The sequence below is a fragment of the Scyliorhinus torazame genome, chromosome 5 (genome assembly GCF_047496885.1).
Source record: "Scyliorhinus torazame isolate Kashiwa2021f chromosome 5, sScyTor2.1, whole genome shotgun sequence".
Lineage (NCBI taxonomy): Eukaryota > Metazoa > Chordata > Chondrichthyes > Carcharhiniformes > Scyliorhinidae > Scyliorhinus > Scyliorhinus torazame.
This window is the reverse complement of record NC_092711.1, coordinates 204,307,124-204,330,229: the sequence shown is the minus strand read 5'-3', so window position 1 is coordinate 204,330,229 and position 23,106 is coordinate 204,307,124. Positions and strand designations below refer to the sequence as shown.

Here is a 23,106-nt window from a genome sequence, read left to right as displayed (position 1 = left end):
ATTGTTAGACTGCAGGAGGTGACCACTTGGCCCAGCATGCCTGTACCAGCGCTCCAAATGAACAACATGCCTCAGTGCCATTTCCCAGCATTTCCCCATATCCCTGCATATTGTTTCAACTCAAATAATCATCTAATACTCTCTTGAATGCCTTGATTGAACATGCTTCCACCACACTTCCAGACAGTGCATTCCAGACCCCAACCACTTGCTCTGTGAAAAGTTTTTTTTTCTCACATCACATTTGCTTCTTTTACAAATCACTTTAAATCTGTGCCATTTCGTTCGCAATCCTTTTACAAGCCAGAACAGTTTCTGCACATCCATTCTGTGAGCCCCCCCACCCCCCCCACTCCCCACCTCCCCACCCCCTCATGACTTTGAACATCTCTGTCAAGGGCTGGATTCTCCGTTTGGGTGACTATGTTCTTCCGCTGGAGCTGAATCGCTTCTGGTTTGCACTGGTGCTAGGAGCGACGCCCAGAAGCGATTCCCTCTGTCTTGCTGTGCAAATTTATGCATGGCGGAGAGCGCAAGGGATTCCGTTCTGAATCCCACTATTAGGCTGCCATTTTGGGTGGGCAGCCCGATAGCGAGGTCCAGCAGCTCTTCCCGCTGACAAGTTGGGGCATCTTTCCCCAAACATATCGTAGGCTGAAATTGAAATGCTTTTTCTCTTCGAAAGTGAATAGAAGCCGAGCAGATCAAAGGATCTGAGTGAGTTTAAAGCCTTGCGATGTGGCTTTGGCTTTCTATGATGTAACAGGAGCTGCTTTCTCCATCTCTGTCTGAGGCAGTAGGTGTAAGGGACAGATGAGTGAAAAGCAATGATTTTTCACTGTTTATGCCTGGACTGCTCTTTGGCTTCCAGGCAGGGCTAACTGATATGGGGGGGGGGGGGGGGGGTCTATGATATGGGGGGTGGGGGTCTCTGATGGAATTCTCTGATGGGGACCGGTCTGGTGGGGAGTGTTTGAAGGAATCTATAATTTATAGGAATCTTAACCTGTTGAACCACGCCAAGTTTGGGGGAAGCTTAGTTGATGAATCAAGTCCTGACGCAATACGACAAGTTGTAAGATTTGTACTATTTGTAGACTGTGTTAAGTTGTTCGATTCCTTGTATTATTCGACTGTGTATAGTTGAAGGAATTTATATCATCTCTGCTATTCGGTTATCAGTAGCACTTTGCGAATACTGGAACTCAGCAGTAATTTGCAGTATAAACTCCTCAGGTGCCAAAAAATAATTGTTTTATTTGTAGTCGCTTGATTACAATTTGAAAGTCATTTAAAAGGCAATTCGTAGACAATTCGAAGCTTTCATAGAATTACAGACATTATCTTTCTTTGCTTAGGCAGACAGCTCGAAAGTAACTTTTAAAAGGTCAAAGTCTGGCAATGAAACATGAAGAGAGAGAGAAAGCTAATCTTCAGCTAAACTCAAACTCAAAGTCAAAAGTGGACTAACATCACTGACACAGGCTGTTAGACTGACAGAACCCCCAAAAGACATCTCTAAAATGGAGACTATAAAGGACAAAACTGACTAACACAGCACAACACACCTTCAAAGACAATAAAAAAACAGACAACACACGAAAAACTAAACTAAAATGGCGGGGGAAACTTTTCAGTTATACACTTTCATATCTGTCTTAAGTCATCTAATCACACCCCAATATAATCCTAATTGGTTTGGGTTAGACTCAAACACATTTGATTTGATGGCAAGCCGTCCATCTTCAATGTGCAACATCAGCTTTTCTGACCTAACTGTTATCTGCATTGTGAACAATGGTGCCTTCATGTTGCCGTGTATTCAGTCCCTGTCCTTGACAATTAGCACAAGCAGTGTCAAATTATCTTGAAAATATGCATTTGCCAGAACAACGGACTTCAGTAAAAGTGAATTATGCTGTATAAATGGGTATTTAAAACTGGGGCTCAACATTTATGCTTAAACAGCTATCTTTTACCTATACTAGTTGTATTCGAAATACTTGGCTTCTACAGTGGTCTGGTGGCAGGGGGGGTCTGGTGGTGGGAGGATCTGATGGCAGGAGGGTCTGGTGGCAGGGGGGGGTGGGGGTGGGGGGGTCTGGTGGCAGGGGAACTGGGCAGGATCTGCATTGTCGGGGGATTGGCCCTCCGATGGACTTTGGGGGAAGCTACGTTAAATACCTATCCCCTTAGCCCAAGGGCCCATGCTGACAAATACTTACACCAATCCATTTCCATGTGATTCCCGGCCCAGAGGGTCAGAGCATCATAGAGCCATGGCAAATCCGCTGTCCTGCCTATTAATAGGATGCAAATGGGTTCAGATGACCCAGTTGCAGCCTTCTGCTGGCCCGCGGTGTGAACATCAATGCTGCCGTCAGCGTGGGACTGAAGCATCGCTGCAGTGAGATTCTCAGCTGCAACAGGAACTCCGCTGCTGGCGGTGAATCTCCCCCAAATCTCCTCTTAATCTTCTTTCCTAGGAGAACAAACCAAAGCTCTCCAATCTATCCTCATAACTGACGTTTCCCATCCCTGGAACCATTGTTGCAAATATCTTCTGCACTCTCTCCAATGTGTGCACCATTCTTCCTATAGGGTCGTGCCCAGAATCCTACACAATATTCCAGCTGAGGTCCAACTAGTGTCTTGTATAAACTCAGCATTGATGTGTTATGTACTCTGGGATAACACAGGCTACAACTGGATGTAGCTTTAACCAAAAGATACTCCAGACCTTGAAGTTAGTTCAATCTGATTTATTGAACCAGTGACACAATTAGCACAGTTCTCTATGAGTTCGACTCTCTGCTAACCTAAGTGTGGTTACTCTGTCTGACTGAACCAGACTAGCTCTTAGCCACGTGCTGGAGGTGTGATACTGTACATACACCCTGGCTCACTCTGTAGATGTTCAACAGTGGAAAGAGGCGGAGCGTGAGTGCCTCGTGCCTTTTATAGTGAGATACCACCCCTGAGTGTCCTGCCTGCTCATTGGTCATTATCTGTTCTCTGTGTTCATTTGCTGCCTGTCGTGCATCATTATCTGCATGTCTGCATATCATGACAAGCATAACCTCCTTCATCAGAGAATCAACATAGAATTTACAGTGCTGAAGGAGGTAGTTTGGCCCATGGAGTCTCACCGGCCCTTGGACCCCAGCCCACACCTCCACCCCCATCCCCGTAACCCCGCCTAACCTTTTTTGGACACTTAAGGGCAATTTAGCATGGCCAATCTACCTAACCCACACATCTTTGGACTGTGGGAGGAAACCAGAGCACCTGGAGGAAACCCACACACACACGGGGAGAATGTGCAGACTCCGTACAGACAGTGACCCAAGCCGGGAGTCGAACCTGGGACCCTGGATCTGTGAAGCAACTGTGGGAACCACTATGTTACCATGCTGCCCTTGCTCTTGTACTCTATGCCCCTACCAATAAAGCCCAGAATACTATATGCTTTATTAACTGCTCTCTCCACCTGTCCTGCCACCGTCAATAATCTGTGCACATATATGCCCAGGACCCTCTGCTCCTGCACCCTCTTAAGAGTTTTACCCCTTATTGGTCCAGATTACAAAAGGTTAATTTCCAGAGTTCCAACATTATTACTGGGTTTGTGGCGAAAAGTCAGCAGCCACAGAACAATGGCTCGCTCGAAGGTTCGATGTTCTTTCTCAATAAGGAATTAAGGATGTTGTTACATTGCTACACACCAAGATAAAAATGAATCATCCAACACCTCTGACTCAGGTGGAAAGCTTTTCATCTGAGGCACCCAGCAGAGGGGCAAGCAAAATACAAAAATATATCGTCACACGAGTGGGGCGTTTGCTCTTTCAATCTGCATTTGCAGTTACCCAGGGATAGGGGGCGGTGATAAAAGGTCATCGCCACCTTTCTAAAGGCAACGATCAGATAAGGCAGGGAAGTTTCATTTTCCAAAGATCATAGTTCTCACCTGCACTGATACGCAGCCTTGGAGCTTGAGCTGGAGTTGGATCATGTTCAGGCCGTTCGAGGTGCACAGCTTTCGCAGCTCAGTTGTTCGATCATTCATTTCATCGATGGCGACATCGATGGGTTTCAGCTCGACCTGGTGCTCATACATAACCGCAATCCTCTTTTTCACATACGGGAAGGAGTGCGTTGCTGGAGGCAATTAACAACAGGTTACTGAGCTGCACACGTTAGCAAGCACCCAATGGAATGAAAGAGCCCATTATCCTGCCTGCCTGACCTGTATCCAAATTGGTGGAATGAAAATCAGATGGGCTCCAGAATGCAGGCTTTCTATTCGACAGGTTACCCCAATGCTGAGGAAACAAGGTGAAAATTAACCCCCGGATATTGTGACTTCTTCAGTACTGTGCCGGACCAGGGAGCTTTAAATCCTGGAGTGGGGATGCAGTAATACACATATTGTTGGTTGCTTACAATCAAACAATGCTAGTGCATAGAACTTGTACAAACTGTTGGTTCAAGTTCAGCTGTAGCACTGCGTCCAGTTCTGGACACCATACTTTCAGAAAGTTGTGAAGGCAGTGGAGAGGGTGGAGAAAAGATACACAAGGACGGTTTTGGGAAGAAAATCCTCAGTTATGTGGACAGGGTGGAGAGGCTTTCCCTGGAGTAGAGAGGAGATTTGATGAAGTAATTCCCAATCATGTGGCGCCTGGACAAAGTAGAAAGGGAGAAACTGTTCCCACTGTTGGGTGGTTCAAGAATCAGTGGGCAGAGATTTAAGATTAATGGCAAAAGAAGCAATGGAGACAAGACAGGAAACATTTTTACACAGCGAGTGATTAGGATCTTGAAGATACTGCCTGAGTGCGTGAAAGAGGTTGGATCAATAGAGGCCTTCAAGAGGGAATTGGGTTATTATTATCCGAAATGGGACAATGTGCAGGGTTACACGTGAAGGCAGGGGAATGCCACTAGATGAATTATTCCTTCAGAGATTCAGCATTAACACGATGGGCCAAATCTTTCTGCGCTGTAACATTTCTATGATTCTGTGAAAGTTGACAAGTGTGACTATTTGATCTTTGGAACAGGAATCATATTGAGAGATTGGTGTTCCTGCTTATTATTATTCAATTACTTACATAAATTTGGCCTTACTTGTTAAAATTGTTCGCCTTTTGCATTGCTCCTCAATCCCTCCTTGCTTCTTCCCAGATTGCGTGTACGGGGTCTCAAAGACAAATCGGGTGATGTTGTGGTTTCTCTCAAAATGTGTCTTCCTTTCAGGCAATTCTTTTTCATCAAAGTAAGGATTGACAAAGGTTACCTGAATATATGCAAATTTCTGGTCCAGATTCTTTGCAATTACCTAAAAAGTAAAAGAAAAAGAAAAAGGAAACCGAGTATTATAAATGTATTCAGACCTTGAAGCAACAAATAAAGACCTTTCCAGTGGGCCTTCTGTGGCTTTGTTCACTGCAAACTGTGACTTCTGGACAGTAAAGCTACAACAATAATGTACAATACGTTATTCTGCTGCTAAGGTGAATATCTGTTCCATTAATAAGATCTAGCTAATAAGTTGACAGAGCTTTATAACGATTAGGGTTTGTTTACTGAGTGAACTATGCAGGTAGCAGAAAAACAAGAGCAGATGTGGGACCCGAAATGCTGATTCCCCATTCAATAAGACCTTGGTTAAACCTCTACACAATTCTACTTTCTCTCCCTTTCCTTGTAGACGTTGATTCCCTGAGTACACAAGAATCTACCAATCTCAGCATTGAGCATCTAGTTTGAGAATAGTTTTCCTTGCATTTACACTATGCGCCTCAAGCACTCAAATGTGGCAGTGACTTACACAATCTGATCAGTCTCTGGGTGAAGAGGTTTCTCCTGAATTCCTGTTGTATTGAATAGTACCTTATATTTATCGGCACATTCCCGCATGTGGAAATATTTTGCCTACGCTTATCCAATCAAACCTTTTCATAATTTTAGAGGGATCAGTGATGATGAATGTTAAGTAAAAAGAATATATTTTTGAGTGTGTCTGCGAAAACATGTCTGTGTGTGTGTGTGTGTGTGTGTGTGTGTGTGTGTGTGCGCATGAAGGTGTTAGGTTCATGCATTTGTAATGAAGGCTAATGTGATGTTGGATTTAAAATTTGCATTGTGAGATAAGTAGGGACTTGTCTTTGCAACCTTGGGAAGTTCCGAGTGACAAGGAACTTCTACAACTTACAAAGATTTACTCGGTAACAGGGGCAGGTACATTAAATTTTATTGACCAGAAAGTGAAGGCAATAGGAAAACATGAAGGATTTTTATATTTTGGAAAAGTTGAGTTCAAGTTATGAATTTGAGTCAACCACTCAGTCAAGCCAGAAAAGTTGTAATTTTCAGAAAGCAGTCAGTTTTGAACTTTTCTTTTAGATTTCCACATCAGGGTTGATGTATTTGAGGAGTGATGTGATATTCCATTGGTAAAGGGACAGCAGTTTTTTTGTTTTGGGTAATATTATTGGATTTTCATTGTTAAAGATCAGTAAGGGAGTGGTTTCCAAGTAAGTTGTTTATTTGTGTATTCTGACCAAGTGGGTTTTTTGGAGGGGGTGGGGGACGGTTCTGTGAGACTGTTTTGACTGTGTAACTTTAATCTCACGTGCTTAAATTTTTTTTTCTTGTTGATAAATCTCCTAACTTTTAAAATCCTAAAGGTGCTACTGGAGTTCTATGTTTCTGGGGTCAGTAGTTTTTCCTTGTCATTTTCAAAATATAGAAAAAGAGGTTTTATGACAAGTTTCCTCTGGGATCTGACTTGATCATCAAATAACATCTGCTGTGGTTGTAACAGATCTATTAGGTTAACCCTCAGCTTTCTCTTTTCTAGAAGTCTCATGGCACTAGGTCAAACGTGGGCAAGGAAATCTCCTGCTGATTATCACCTACTGCCCTCCCTAAACAGTTGAATCAGTACTCCTTCATATCGAACACCAGATGGAGGAAGCACTAAGTGTGGAAAGGGTTCAGACTGTACTCTGGGTGGGGGGACTTCAATGTCCATCACCAAGAGTGGCTCAATAGCACTATGATTGATGTAGCCAAGTTCTGATCGACATATCTTCCAGACTGGGCCTGCATCAGGTGGTGGAGAAACAGCAAGGCGAGGGCCTTGTCTTCACAAATTTTCCTGTTGCATTTGCATCCGTCCATGAGAATATTGTTGGGAATGTTCACCCCACTGTCCTTCTAGAGATTAAGACCCATCCTCATACTGAAGATGTCCACCATGCTAAATGGGATAGAACAAAGAACAAAGGAAAGTACAGTACAGGAACATGCCCTTCAGCCCTCCAAGCCTGTGCCGACCATCTAAACTAAAATCTTCCACACTTCCTGGGTCCGTATCCTTCTATTCCCATCCTATTCATGCATATGTCAAGATGCCGCTTAAATGTCACTATCGTCTGTGCTTCCACCACCTCCTCTGGCAGTGAGTTCCAGGCACCCACTATCCTCGGTGTAAAAACTTGCCTTGTACATCTACTCTAAACCTTGCCCCTCGCACCTTAAACCTTTGCCCCCTAGTAATTGACCCCTCTACCCTGGGGAAAAGCCTCTGACTATCCATTCTGTCTACGCCCCTCATAATTTTGTAGACGTCTATCAGGTCGCTGCTCAACCTCCGTCGTTTCAGTGAGAACAAACCGAGTTTATTCAACCGCTCCTCATAGACTTCAAACTGATCTGGCAACTCAGAATTGGGCACTCATGGAGACATCAGCACCGACAGAATTCTAGACAACAATCTGTCACCTCGTGGTTGAGCATATCCCATTCTCGACCATTACCACCAAGCCAAGAGTTCAACATTGACTTAATAAAGAGTATGGATGGCATGCCAGGTGCAATATCAGGCATGCATACATAAAAATGATGTGTGAACCTGATGAAGCTCAACACAAGTGCTGGCATGTCATACAGCAGAAGCGGCATGCGATAGACAAAACTAAGCGATCCCAAAAATCAGCAGATCAGATAAAAGCTCTCCAGTCCTGCTACTTTAGTTGTGAAATGGTGGGCAATTAAACAACTCACTGAAGGAAGAGATTCCACAAATATCTCCGCTCCCAATTAATGGGGGAGCCCAGCACCTCCGTGCAAAAGTTAAAGCTGAAGCATTTGCAAATCTTCAGCCAGAAGTGCCAAGTGGATGAGCCATCTTGGCCTCTTCTGGAGGTCCCCAGCATCACAGATGCCAGCCTTCAGCAGATTCGATTCATTCCATGCACTATCATGAGCCGGCTAAAGGCACTGGACACTGCAAAGGCGATGGGCTCGGACAACATTGCAACAGTGGTACTGAAGACTTGTGCTTCAGAACTAGCCATTTTTTAAAAATCCAAGCTGTTCCAAAAACTACAACACTGACATCTACCCGGCAAGGAAAATTGCCCAGGTATATCCTGGCCAGAAAATGCAGGAAGCATCCAATCCAGCCAACTACCACCCCAGCAGTCTACTCTCGATCATCTGCAAAATGATGGACGGTGCTAACAAGTGACACTTGCACAGCAATAACCTGCTAACTGATGTTCACTTTGGGACCACTCAGTTCCTGACCTTGTCCAAAGAGCTGAACTCAAGAGGCGAGGTGAGACTGACTGCCCCCAGCATTGAGGCAGCAAACGTCATCAAAACCCTGATCTAGACTCCCACCAATTCATCATGAGGGGAAACTTCAAATGTGTGCAGGACCCAGGGATGCATAAATCCAGCCCCAAAATGGGGATCAAGCCTGTAAGCGGGCAAAGAATTAGCCATAGCGAGAGAACTGACGGCCTTTATGGAGAAGATGGGGGGAGGAATGGACCCATGGAGGTTCACACATCCGAGGGAGAGGGAGTTCTCCTTCTTCTCCCAGGTTCACAAAGGCTACACCCAAATTGCTTTCTTCACAGTTGGGGAATCCGTGCTTCCAGGGGCGGAATACACCACAATAGTCATCTCCGACCATGCTCGACGCTATGTGGATGTGAGATTGGAGACTGGCCGGGCCCAATGCCCCACATGGAGGCTGGACACAGCCCTCTTCGCTGACAAGGCGTTCTGTGAACAAATGTCACAAGCCATCGAGGGATACGTAACCTGCAACCAGAATGGGGTGGTCTCGCCCGTCACATTCTGGGAAGCACTGAAGATGGTAATAAGGGGGGAAAAAATTGGGTACAGAGCACCCAGGGGCAGGAAGGAGAGGGCGGCTAGGCAACAGCTGGTCGATTCCATAATTGGAGGTGGATCAGCGATACTTCACAGCCCCGACCTTGCAATTGCTGGTGGAGAGGAAAAAAATGCAAAATTCCCCCGGGAAAGTAGTGAACCAGTTCCACTAGACACGGGGGACCTTTAATGAGCATGGGGACAAGGCCAGCCTGAATGAGAGGGGGTGAGGACGGGGTACTGCTGGTAGGGGATTATTGTCCAAAATGTTAGGTGGGGTTATTGGGCTTTGGAATAGGGTGAAGGCATGTGCGTAGGTAGAGTGCTCTTTCAGAGGTTCTCCATGGGCTGAATGGCCTACTTCTGCACTGTAGTGATTCTATGATTGGCATCCCACCCGCCAACATGGATTCCCTCCACCATCTGCAAGATGCACTGCAGGAACTCAGCAGGACGCTCATCAACAGCACCTTCCAAACGAGCAACCTCTACCACCTAGAAGGACATGCATAGCGGGTGCATGGCAACACCACCACATGAAGGCTTCCTTCCAAGTCATGCATATGCATAATTTTGACTTGCAACATCTTCAGCGTTTCTTCACTGTCACGGAGTCAAAATCATGCAATTCCCTCCCTAGCACTGTAGATGTACTGCAACAGTTCAAGAAGGCAGATCACAATCACATTCTCAGGAGAAATTAGGGATGGGCTGCACATGCTGGCCTAGCCAGCAACGCCCTCATCCCATGAAAGAATGAAAAGTGAAGGTCAGCTGCGAGTCTGTTCAGTCTTTCCAAATAGCCAGAGGCTCTCACTCCTAGTACCATTCTTGTAAATCTTTTTTGCCCTTCACCAGTGACTCTGTGTGTAGAATTGTCCATCCTTCTGCTGGTGTGTTTGTAGAAGGTGGGAGGCTGACCATAACGTTTCTCGTTTGGCCTTCCCACTGGGCTCCCACCCATCCCGACTGCTCCTAGGCCAGCCCTCCTACAATCCTAGCCCCAACTGAGGCCTTCAAGTGACCAATTTGTGACCAGGTAAGGGATATTTCCTGCCCAGCCTCAATTTTCAGGCTGCTGGGAGAGGTCCTGAGGAGTGGCCCAAATGTTAACCCTATTCAAGCCTCGGTGATGAGTCGGCGGAGAACACATCCCTGCCGATACTACCTGCCCCACAGCCACTTAATGCTCTAACAAGTGTTAATCGACTTCGTCCCTCACTTAGGTTGAGGGCCCGGTCAATCTGATGGGCCTGCACTGGGAAGGTAGATGGTGTGGGGTGGGGGTGCCTTCAGCAGTAGTCTCCCTTTGGCTCTGGGAATCCCCCAAAAACATATGGCCACCAGCACGAGCTCCCTCCTCCATGACCTTTCCACCGCGCCACCCCACACTGAGACCCCCTCTACTTACCTTACCATGGGCTCCAGGGGCTCAGGCTCTGGGAACCGCTTGCAGTACTTGTCCTGTCCACTGCAGTTTCTGGCACTGCAGGCCCATCAGATTGACTGGGCCCTCAACCTGAGTGAGGGACAAAGGTCCCGCCTGAAGTCGATTAACATTTGTTAGAGCATTAAGTGACTGCGGGGCAGGTAGTATCGGCAGGGATGTGTTCTCCGCCGACTCTTTGGTAAGGGAACTCCTGCCATCCTAAAAATCCCAGCCTATATCCTTTTTATATTATGGAGACCAGGGGCGTCATTCTCCGACCCCCCGCCGGGTCGGAGAATGGCCGTTGGCCGCCGTGAATCCCGCCCCCGCCCCCGCCAAAGTCTCCGAAGGGAGAAAAGTCGGCGGGGCGTTAATGGCGCCGCTGCCGCGGAGAATGTCACGGTTCTGCGCAAGGCAGTTGATTTTCGGCCTGCCGATATTCTCCCTTCCGGATGGGCCGAAGTCCCGTCGACGTGATGACCGTTCACGTCGACGTGAATCAAACCTCCTTTTCATCGGCGTGACCCGGTGCTCCAGGCTCACGCCGACCAGCGAGGAGGTGAGTGACGGCCTGGGGGGTTGGCTCTGGGCAGGAAATGGCGTGGCCGCAGACTGATTGCGTGAGGAGAGGTGTGTCTCGGCTTGTGTGTGTGTGTGTGCGGCGGGGGGGGGGGGGGGCGGTGGTTAGAGTAGGCTGGGCTCCGGGGGAGTGCCGGGAGGGGGTCCGTGCCGGGGTGGAGGTTGGGGGTTGGGGGGGGGGTCCGTGCCGGGGTGGAGGTTGGGGGGGGGGTCCGTGCTGGGGTGGAGGTTGGGGGTTGGGGGGGGTCCGTGCCGGGGTGGAGGTGGGGGTCCGTGCTGGGGTGGAGGTTGGGGGTTGGGGGGGGGGTCCGTGCTGGGGTGGAGGTTGGGGAGGGGGTCCGTGCTGGGGTGGAGGTTGGGGGGGGGGTCCGTGCCGGGGTGGAGGTTGGGGGGGGTCCATGCTGGGGTGGAGGTTGGGGGGGGGGGGTCCGTGCCGGGGTGGAGGTTGGGGGTTGGGGAGGGGGTCCGTGCCGGGGTGGAGGTTGGGGGGGGGGTCCATGCTGGGGTGGAGGTTGGGGGTTGGGGGGGGGTCCGTGCTGGGGTGGAGGTTGGGGAGGGGGTCCGTGCTGGGGTCGAGGTTGGGGGGGGGGTCCGTGCTGGGGTGGAGGTTGGGGAGGGGGTCCGTGCTGGGGTGGAGGTTGGGGGGGGGGGTCAGTGCCGGGGTGGAGGTTGGGGGTTGGGGGGGTCCGTGCTGGGGTGGAGGTTGGGGAGGGGGTCCGTGCTGGGGTGGAGGTTGGGGGGGGGTCCGTGCCGGGGTGGAGGTTGGGGGTTGGGGAGGGGGTCCGTGCCGGGGTGGAGGTTGGGGGGGGGGGTCCGTGCTGGGGTGGAGGTTGGGGGGGGGGGGTTCGTGCCGGGGTGGAGGTTGGGGGTTGGGGAGGGGGTCCGTGCCGGGGTGGAGGTTGGGGAGGGGGTCCGTGCCGAGGAGGGTGATGGGAGGGCAAATGAGTTGGTCCACCTGGCCAGGTGCCAGCCTCCAACAGTTGGACCCATGCGGCCCATGCCACCTGGCTGGGGGGAGGAGGGGATATGGGCAATGATGACATGTTGTCGTTCCCCCCCCCCCCCCCCACCAGGCCGTCATGTTTTCAGACCATCCAGCGATGTTGGCCGCCGTGGTGGCAGCCGCTCATATCTATGTTGCCCTGGATGAGGAGGAGGAGGAGGAGGAGGAGCGTGCCAGAGAGGCGGCGCAGACTGCCGCAGAGGGGCAGGCGGCAGCCGCCCAGGCTGGAGGGACACCTGACCGACAGGACGAGGAGGACGTCGCGGCCTCACGGCAACGGAGGCACCCGAGGGCGCCCCGTGTGTACCGGCCCCGGCAGTCATACCAGGACCTCACGGACCGGGAATGCAGGAGGAGACTCCGGATGAGCCGGGAAACCGTGGCACACATCTGCCACCTGCTGGCACACCTGTCACCGCGTGGCACTGGCGGGGGACACCCTCTCCTCGTGTCCGTCAAGGTTACGGTGGCCCTGAACCTTTATGCAACGGGGTCATTCCAGGCACCGAGTGGGGACCTGTCCGGCATATCGCAGACATCGGTGCACCGGTGCATCCGGGCAGTGACAGATGCCCTTTATGCCATGGCGCACCGCTACATCCGCTTCCCCGTGGACCGGGCCAGCCAAGATGCCCGGGCCGTGGGCTTCTCTGCCGTTGCCGGGTTCCCCATGGTCCAGGGCGCGATCGATGGGATACACGTCGCCGTGCGGCCACCTGCAGATAACAGGGCCGTGTTCACGAATAGGAAGGGGACCTATTCGATGAACGTACAGGTGGTCTGCGACCACCGCATGATGATCCTGCACGTCTGCGCCCGTCACCCAGGCAGTGTACACGACTCATTCGTGTTGTCGCGGTCATCCATCCCCGGCATGTACGAGGGACGCCATCCCCGGCTGAGGGGCTGGTTGCTGGGCGACAGGGGCTACCCATTGCGATTGTGACTGATGACTCCTATACGGAGGCCACGCAATGAGGCGGATAACCGCTACAATGATGCCCATGTAGCGACAAGGGGAGTGATCGAGAGGTGCTTTGGCGTGGTGAAGATGTGTTTCAGGTGCCTGGACCGCTCTGGGGGCGCCCTCCAGTATCGGTCAGATAGGGTCGGCCGCATCATTGTGGTGTGCTGCGTCCTGCACAACATAGCCCAGCAGAGGGGCGATGTGCCGCAGGCAGAGGAGGGCGGAGTGGAGGAGCAGCAGGAAGAGGCCCAGTCCTCCCCAGATGAGGGGGATGGGGGCAATGGTCAGGGCAGACGGGGTAGACACAGGCGGGTGGCTGTCCACCGTTACCGGCTGGCCCAGCGGGCACGGACAGACTGATAGCCGCCCGCTTCACTGACTAGATGGGCGTGGGAATCGGGTAGTATGGCCACAGACCGCACACCATGGCAACAGCCGACCACCCACACCCCCCACCCATCCACCCACCCAGCACCCTCACCCCCCTCCCCAACCCCACACACCCCACCCGCATGCACACCACCCCCCCCCCAATTGCCGATCCACCGGCGGCACAACGGGCCGGGCTCACCCAGTTGCGGGTGGACGCGTGTCTATCGCAGGCCATGGAGGATGATGACAACCCGCCCTGCGATGAGCTCCTGGCTCTACATCGTTGGACTATGTCTGACCCATGGCCACAGTACCACCATCCACCCGGACCATCCCTGCATGCGGCTGTGACACTGCAGCGCACGGTCCCGTCCTCTGCCCGGGGGATGTTGATGGCGGCCCAGGGAGAAGGGGGCAGACTCACCTGGGGCAGAGGTAAGACCACCCGTCACACACACACTTGCGCTCAACGTACATGACACGCCCGCATACTTTGGACAGAGCACAAAGGCAGCTTCGGTCGGTGTAACATTGACTTTAATAACCAAAGGAGTTCATGCACGTGCCCTAGCCCCTAAAACTCATCTGTGCCCTGCACCCGTGCCAACTTACTCAGTGTCTAATTGTTTGGCCTTACGGGCCCTTTGACTACGTCGACGTGGTTCCCCAGACGGTACAGCAGAACTGGAGGTGGACTCCTGTGATTCCTGCCCTCTGACACTGGATCCCTTTGGCGGCCGTTTCCTGGGGCGTCCTGGCCTAGATGGGCCAGGCTGCGGCCCGGGCGACTGGGATGGCGAGCTGCCAGCCTGTCCTGCCCGTTGCCCACCCGATGCACCTGGGGCGGAAGGGCGGGGAGTCCGAGGTGTCGCGGTGTACCGGGACCTCCCCTACAGAGGGAGCCGGGACGGACCACACCACCTCCTCCTCCCTCGGGGTGCCCGATGGCCCCCAGGCCTCTACATGGGTGGGGGATGCGAACGGACTGGCCATCCGACGCGCCCCCGACATCTGGCGCTGCCAGTCCTGGAGGCCCGTGCTGGTATCGACAGGGGTCTGCAGGTTTGCAGCCATGGAGCCCAGGGGGTTGTCAAACCCTGTCTGTGACAGTGCGACGCCGGCTCGCACATGGCCACTGGCGCCGATGCCCTCAGCGATGGCCTGCTGAGACTGGGCCATGGCCTGCTGAGACTGGGCCATGGCCTGCAGAGACTGGGCCATGGCCTGCAGAGACTGGGCTATGGCCTGCTGAGACTGGGCCATGGCCTGCTGAGACTGGGCTATGGCGTTGAACGCCTCTGCCATCTGGCGTTGGCACTGGCTCATGGCCTCCTGTGAGAGGGCAGCCATTTCCTGGGCCACAGACGCCGCCTGCACGGAAGGCCCCAGGCCTCGCACACCGTTCCCCATGTCTGACACCGTCGCACCCATTGCCTCCACCGCCGACGCCACCCGTGCGTTGTCAGCCTGGGTGGCACGCATGACCGGGACCACTCCCAGCTCCTGGACGCGGGTGGACTCCTCCACCTGCGACCGCAGCCGCCGCAAGCCACCCGTCACCCTCTTCGCTCGTCTCCGTGTCGGTGGTTGCATCGGATCTATGTGTGGGTGTGGTAACTGCAGGAACCCGGGATCCATCTGGGATGCAGATGTTCGCTTGGCCTCGGCTGCCCTCCGACCGCCCGGTCCCTCTGCTGCTCCTACCTCCACCTGCTGTACCGGGACGGCTGTGTTGTGCGCACCAGTGAGTGTACCAGACGCCTCATCACTAAAGTGCCCAACCGTTGTGAGTGTTTCTGCGATGGTGGAGGGTGTTGGTAACAGCAGTGGCGTTGTGTCGTGCTCTTTGTCCCACTCTGACTCCATGGCACTTTGGGGTGGGGGTTCGTCTCCACCCATCCACTCTGAGTCACTGTCCGGTATTTCGTCTTCCCGGGTAGGGGTGTCCTGGGTAGTGCTGTCCCGGGTAGTGCTGTCCCGGGTAGGGGTGTCCTGGGTAGTGCTGTCCCGGGTAGTGGTGTCCCGGGTAGGGGTGTCCTGGATAGTGGTGTCCTGGATAGTGGTGTCCTGGCTCGGATGTGACGGGGCCCTGTGGCTGCCCCCCTCATCGCTGGGTGGTCGCTCCCGCACGTGACGGGGTGTCGTCTCCCTGTTGCTCCAGGTCTCTCCGTCTCCCGTGGTGTGCGAGGGGCATCCTGCGGGCGTCGCATGCTGGAGGGTGCGGGTCTCTCCATCTCCTGTGGTCTCCGAGGGGCATCCTGCGGGCGGTGTGCATCTGCGGGGATGGGTGCCTGGACGTTTGGTCCTGCGATACACAATGAAGCATGCATGGTTAGACATCAGGCAGTGATCAGGTGATACGGGGGAGGGGGATATAGGGGAGGGGGGATATGGGTACGGGCTGTTGGTGGCTCACTTGCTCGTGGGCCCCCGACCTCTGCATCAGCAACCTCCCGGTCCTCAGGTCCGCCAGCCAGTTCCAGGGCCCTTTCCTCGTGTACGGTCAGTGGCCTCTCATCAGCGGGCCCTCCTCCAGTCCTCACATGCTCCCTATTGTTGTGTGCGCGCTTCTCCTGTGGCGGGGGGGGGGGGGGGTGGTGGTGGCAGGGGTAAAAGGCAACAGTGTTAGGCAGGTATATGAATGCACGCCATCGGTTGCGCGTGCATTGCAGAGGTTCAGGTTAGGGCTGGATTCACTTGGGGATATGGGGGATATGGGGGAGGGGGGATATGGGGGAGGGGGGATATGGGGGATATGGGGGAGGGGGGATATGGGGGATATGGGGAGGGGGGATATGGGGAGGGGGGATATGGGGGATATGGGGGAGGGGGGATATGGGGGATATGGGGGAGGGGGGATATGGGGGATATGGGGGAGGGGGGATATGGGGGAGGGGGGATATGGGGAGGGGGGATATGGGGAGGGGGATATGGGGGAGGGGGGATATGGGGAGGGGGGATATGGGGGATATGGGGGAGGGGGGATATGGGGGAGGGGGGATATGGGGAGGCTCACCCTGCCTGCTCTGACGAGGTCGTTCACCTTCATGTGGCACTGGGTGCCTGTCCGTGGTGTCAGGGCCACAGCGGTGACGGCCTCTGCCACTTCCCTCCACAGACGCCGGCTGTGGCGTGGGGCAACTCTGCGGCCGTGCCCGGGATACAGGGCGTCCCTCCTCTGCTCCACTGCGTCCAGGAGCGCCTCCACATCGCGTGACTCGAACCTCGGGGCTGAGCGACGGCCAGCCATCCAGTCGGGTGTTGCGGTCGGGTGTTCTGGTCGGGTGGGGGGGAGCTGCGCGGCCTTATGAGCCGTCACGCCGTGCAGCGCGTATGACGCTGCACGGCGTGAACCACTGCGCAAGCGCGGATCCCGTTACGTCGCTGCTAGCCCATTTCGGGCCGGAGACTATCGTCCCATTTTTATGACGTGACGCAAGTGAGATTTGCGCCGTTTTTTGCGCCGATCGGCGGACTTTCCGGAGAATTTCGCCGCAGAAATGAACACAGTGCACTGAATGCGGACAACCTGAGGTTTTACTTCGGTTTAACATAACCTCTCTGCTTTTGACGTGCATTCCTCTAGGAACGAGCTACAACGCTTCGCTTGCATCGTGTTAATCTGTATTACAACATTTGAATGATTTGTTGAAGCTACTCTGATGGTTCTCTTACCTCTCGACGATGACAGTGTTTGTTTCATGCTGCTACCCTCTATTGTGTGAAGGGGCCTGTTTAGCACGGTTCTTGGTATGACTTGCGTCTTGAATTAATCACCTCAAACACAACGGAAACTGTGGGGGAGCACAAGTTGATTCTCCCCGCCCACAGATGATCGGAGTTATCACTCTGAGCCATCAATGGAAAGTTTTCACCTTGATACTGAAGAAAGCGAGGGCGAGAGTCAACAGTACCCACTTGGGGCAGATATCTAGGCATCTACTTTCCACAAGTCAGCATCAGATTTATTGATCACTCATGAATCACCAGGAAATCTCCAGAGAGAGATTAGATTCAGAGAATAATTGAACATACCAGCCATGATCTAAAAGTGCTTTTGAAGTGTACTCGTTCCGTCGGAAGGTGGCAGCTAATATTATGCACAGCAAGCTTCCACAAGAAGCAGTGAGGTAATGCCCCGATAACCTGATCTTTTAATTTTATTAAAATACTTTTTATTCTCCTCCTTTTTCACATTTTCCCCCAAATTTACACCCACCAACAATAAACAATAATCAGTAACGAGAATGTCAATCCCCATAGCAATAACAACAATCCCATCCTCCCCCCAGACCCCAAACATTAGCCCGCATGTTCAGATAAACAAATGACAAAAAGGAATCAGGAATCACCTATAGTCACCATTAACACACACCACCCCCCTCCCCCGAACCCTCCCACCCCCCCCCCCCAACTAATGTTCGATGTTATCCAGTTCTTGAAAGTGCATGATGAATAATGCTCATGAATTGTAGAACCCCTCCATCCTTCCCCTCAGTTCAAACTTAACCTTCTCAAGAGTCAAGAATTCCAACAGGTCCCCCCGCCACGCCAGGGCACAGGGTGGGGAGGTTGCTCTCCAACCCATCAGGATCCGCCTTCGGGCGATCAACGAGGCCTCCGCACCCGTTTCCAACCCTTGCTGGTCCGACACCCCAAATATGGCCTCCTGGGGGCCGGGTCCAGCTTCACGTGCACCACTTTAGAAATTACCCTAAAAACCTCCTTCCAGTAATCCTCCAGCTTTGGACAGGACCAAAACATATGAACATGATTAGCGGGGCCCCCCGCAATGCTCACACACATCTACTCCTTCAAAGAATCGGCTCATTCTCGCCCTCGTGAGCTGTGCTCTGTATACCACCTTCAGCTGTATCAGCCCCAACCTCGCGCACGAGGTGGAGGCATTCACTCTCTGGAGCACCTCACACCAGAACCCCTCCTCCATATCCTCTCCCAACTCTTCCTCCCATTTTGCTTTGATCCCATCCAGTGGTGCCTTGTCCTCTTCCAAAATAGCTCCGTAAACCGCTGACACTACCCTCTTCTCCAGTCTCCCTGTCGTCAGCACCTCCTCCAGCAATGTGGAGGCCGGCTCCACCGGGAAGCTCTGTATCTCCTTTCTGGCACAATCTCGAACCTGTATGTATCTAAACATTTCCCCCTGCTCCAGCCCATACTTCGCTTCCAGCTCCTTAAGAACTGCAGACCGACCTCAAAGAAACAAATCTTTTAGTGTCTTAATCCTCTTCTCCTCCCATTTCCGAAAATTTCCATCCCACCTCCCTGGCTCAAATCTGTGGCTCGCCCGAATCGGCATTTCCCTTGACCCTGCCACCAACCCGAAGTGTTGGCGAAAAACCTGATCTTTTAATGATGTTTTTTGAGGGCTAAATGATGGCCAGGAATTGGGAGAACTGCCCTGCTCCTCTTCAAAATAATATTAAGGAATCTTTTATATCCAGCTGAGAGGGAAAACCTGGGATATCCTCTCAAGTCTCTGGAGTGAACCCACGATCTTCTGACTTAAAGATTTTTTGTGAGTGCGTTACCCACTGAACGTGGCTGATCGTGGCCCTATTATAACAAACACTAGACCTGGTGGTATTGGCAACATATTCTGGGTTATAGCACTAATCTGATAGCAACTCTGCAAGTCTCCTTCTGCATTCTATTTTTTGCGTGCGTCAATAGTTATCTGCCTCAACCTGCATCTAAGCTAGATGCCGCTCTGATTTCTGCACGCTAGCTGTAATTCCTTCAAATATGCTTCACCATTTATAGATCAATTATCCTCTGTCAAAGAGCTTCCAGCAGTGCTAGCCTATGCAACATTTGACCCTGCCAATCCAGAAATGTTATCAAGATTGCTTTCAAAGTTGAGCCTTGGTCAACGGTTTTTAGAATGGCTATGTCCATCTTTGTGGACATGTATCAAGACTAGGCCATTGTCACAGGCCGATAACTCAATAGGCAAAAACGGTTCAGACCAATATTTGTATTTCTCAATTGTTACTGATTTTTCCTTCTGGGAATGAAAACGATATGGGGCGTGATTCGCCGCTTGCCGCCGTCGATCAAATTCGGCGATCGGGCGGAGAATCCCTTTTGACGCCGAAATGGGGGGCGGCAACTCTTTTTGGATGCTCCGCTCCCTCCAAAACGGCATCATTGGTGAGTACAGCGCACGTCGTTCGGGCAGCCTCAGGACGTTACCTGAAGGAACTCCCACGATGCTCTGCCCCCTGTGGGCCGACTTCCCGATGGCGTGGATCACTTGTGCTCTGAGTTTTCGTTAACCTCGCATCACAGCTGAGGACTGTGTCCAGCGCCTCCACAGTCGGGGGGGGGTGGGGGGGGGGAAGCCGTTCTGCTGGCTGGGGGGGGGTGGCTTCAGCAGAGGCTGGGGGGTGTGTGGTCCGGGGTTGGTGAGGGGCGCACTATCATAGAATTTACAGTGCAGAAGGAGGCCATTCAGCCCATCGAGTCTGCACCGGCTCTTGGAAAGAGCGCCACACCCAATGTCAACACCTCCACCCTATCCCCATAACCCAGTAACCCCACCCAACACCAAGGGCAATTTTGGACACTAAGGGCAGTTTATCATGGCCAATCCACCAAACCTGCACAACTTTGGACTGTTGGAGGAAACCGGAGCACCCGGAGGAAACCCACGCACACACGGGGAGGATGTGCAGACTCCGCACAGACAGTGACCCAAGCCGGAATCGAACCTAGGACCCTGGAGCTGTGAAGCGATTGTGCTATCCACAACGCTACCGTGCTGCCCCACGCAACTATCTGGCATGCGGCCGGCGCCATGTTGTACGACGCGACCACTGCAGGTCGTCGCTGTGCGCATGCACAGCCACGGACCCAGCAATTTTCCAGCCGTTTATGTCAGGAACGCCGGGGGCTTCACGTGGCATAGCTGGTAGTCCCCCACCGGGCGCCGACTTTTCCATCGTATGACTCAACACGTCCTCTGGACATTGCCTCAAAATCGGAGAATCCAGCCCATGATGGTTGGAGGCAATCAAAGTGCTAAAGAGAAAAGGCATTGGGCCATTGCTCCAAGCGCATTAATCTTTTCACTTTTGGCACCTTAGGGGAACAGGTCAATAGATTTTGGTTGCGACATCAAAGGCAGCAATAAAACATTTCCAAACACCATCTCTTAACAAAGAAATAACCTGCACTTGCTCATATACAATCTCCTGATGTCTGAAAGCCTCCTCAGACAGAGTTATTATCAAAATTACGACGCAGCAACAGTTGTTCCACCCAGTCAGTGTTGGTCTTTATCCTACACATGAAGAGTATCCTAATGCCCTGATCTCATCCTGTTCCCACATCTCTCTCTTCTGCTTTCTTCTAACCATCTACCTCGCCTATTTGTAACCCTGAATTGCTTCAATGCTCATGGGTGCTGGAAAATTGCATTGTTCATCAGCACACATTTCATCATGAAGTTTTAATGTCTTCTCTAGGACTTTCATGCTATTTGATGATTCCTCTTTATGTTTCATAGTTCCTAATTTCTTTTGTAGTCATTTCTGTGTTTCTTCCGAGGGCAATCCATCATGTTCTTACTGGACATATACATTTCATAACTGGAACCTTCATTTCTACTTGTGTTAACTTCAGCCAGACCCTCTTGGCTTCACTGTTGGTCAGGTCCGTCTCCAATGAAGCATTGACTTGCTTCCATTCTCTCAGTGACCTCCTTCTGGGTCTTTGGTTGCCACCCTTCTGGGGTCTTTCATTGCCCTCCTTCTGAGATCTACCATTGCCCTCCTTCAGGGGTCCTCCAGTGCCCTCCTTCTGGGGTCTTCCAGTGCCCTCCGTCTGGGGTTTTTGATGCCTCTTTTTTGAGGTCTTGCATTACATCATCCACAAGGTCTTCATTGGTTATGGACCTTTTATCTGGGATCATCTCTAATTTTCCTTCGATAGCTGCTTGTTTCTCCTTGTGGTTGCTGCTTTAAGTGCATTACCACTTTAAATACGTTTCCACTTTAAGACTGCCAACTTTTTTTACTGAGCTGCAAGTCGCTGCCAGCATTCTCTGTGTTTTCCCCATTCTTTTTCCTGTTCTTCCAAAGCCTGTTTTTTGTGCTTCCTTTTCCTCTTTTGTGTGGACAACCTTGCAGCAACTCTTTTTTTTCTGTTCATCTTCTGTTCCACTTTCCTCACACTCAAAATCTCAGCTTTTGCTTCCCAGGGTTACTTCGTCTGATCCCCCTATTGTACATTTCTAAACTTTTACTGGCCAATTCAGGTTTGTTCTGTGTTTGCTCCTCGCCTCCCAGTCAGCAAGGTGACTGGAGGTTCACCTCTGCACCTTGCTCGCCCTTCTTGTGGATTCTGAACAGTGGGTCCCACCATGCCCTCTCCGTTGACCATGCAGCTCGGAGTGGTAGATCCTCCTCGACTCTACACCACTCAGGGTTTGCCAATATCTCAACATCTCAAATGGGCCCATTTGTCCAAAGACAGGCATTAGAGTGAGTATTTTTTTCTTCAGACTTAGATTAAAACAGGATGCTCACAGATGTTGGGCCAGAGGCAGTGTGAGGATAATTTTATCCCCGTTGCCAGATGCAATTATGCACATTCACAGACTTCATTAGAAACACAAAAGATATTTATTCATAAGAAAAACCGTAGAGGCCAACAGCACACCAGCTGCCCCAGTCTCCTACATGTCTTCTAGGTGATTGCACACTCTTAGTCAAAGTTGGTCCTCCAAGTCAGGTGACCCTCTTCTGCTGTGTTGGCCAGAAAGGGGCAATCTCCACGCCAAGCACAAAGGAAGGAAGGTGGTTGTGGTTGTTGGGAGTTCAACCATTTCAGTTCATTGAATCAAAGAATCCCTACAGTGCAGAAGGAGGCTATTCGGCCTATCGAATCTGCACCGATACACACTGCCTAATACCCCTAATCTAACCTGCAGATCCCTGGACACCGAGGGGCAATTTATCATGGGCAATCCACCTAACCTACACATCTTTGGACTGGGGAAGGAAACCGGAGCACCCGGAGGAAATCTACGCAGCCACGGAGAGAATGTACAAACTTCACACAGTCATGCAATGCCGGAATTGAACCCAGGTCCCTGGTGTTGTGAGGGAGCAATGATAACCACTGTACTACCATGCCACTCCTTCCAGTACATCACTGAAGGAGTTTCTCAGGGTAGTGTCTTAGGCCCAACCATCTTTTGCTGCTTCAGCAATGACCTCCCTTCTATCAAAAGGTCATAGGTGGGGATGTTGGCTGATGATTGCACAATGTTCAACATTGATGACTCCTCAGATACTGACGCTGTCCGTGCCCAAATGCAGCATGACCTGAACAACATTCATATTTGTGCTGATAAGTGGCAAGAAACATTTGCACCAAATAAGTATCAGGTGTTGACCATCTCCAACAAGAGAGAATCTAACCATCACTTCCTGACATCCAATGGCATTACCATCACTGAATCGGCCATTATCAACATTTCGGGTGTTACCATTGACCAAATTTGAACTGGACTAGCCATATAAATACTGT

The 23,106-nt window shown here is 51.8% G+C and overlaps 1 protein-coding gene across 3 annotated transcripts in view; it reads right to left on the bottom strand.

Annotated features, from left to right (window-relative positions):
- Positions 1-23,106, bottom strand: part of dock11 (dedicator of cytokinesis 11) — a 386,085-nt gene that overhangs the window by 24,698 nt on the left and 338,281 nt on the right. For all 3 annotated transcript variants that reach the window (XM_072505033.1, XM_072505034.1, XM_072505035.1), the window contains exons 49-50: positions 5,134-5,344; positions 3,971-4,161 (exon numbers count right to left, since the gene is read on the bottom strand). In XM_072505033.1, the coding sequence (XP_072361134.1) occupies positions 3,971-4,161; positions 5,134-5,344 (402 nt within the window). The remainder of the gene's footprint in view (positions 1-3,970; positions 4,162-5,133; positions 5,345-23,106) is intronic.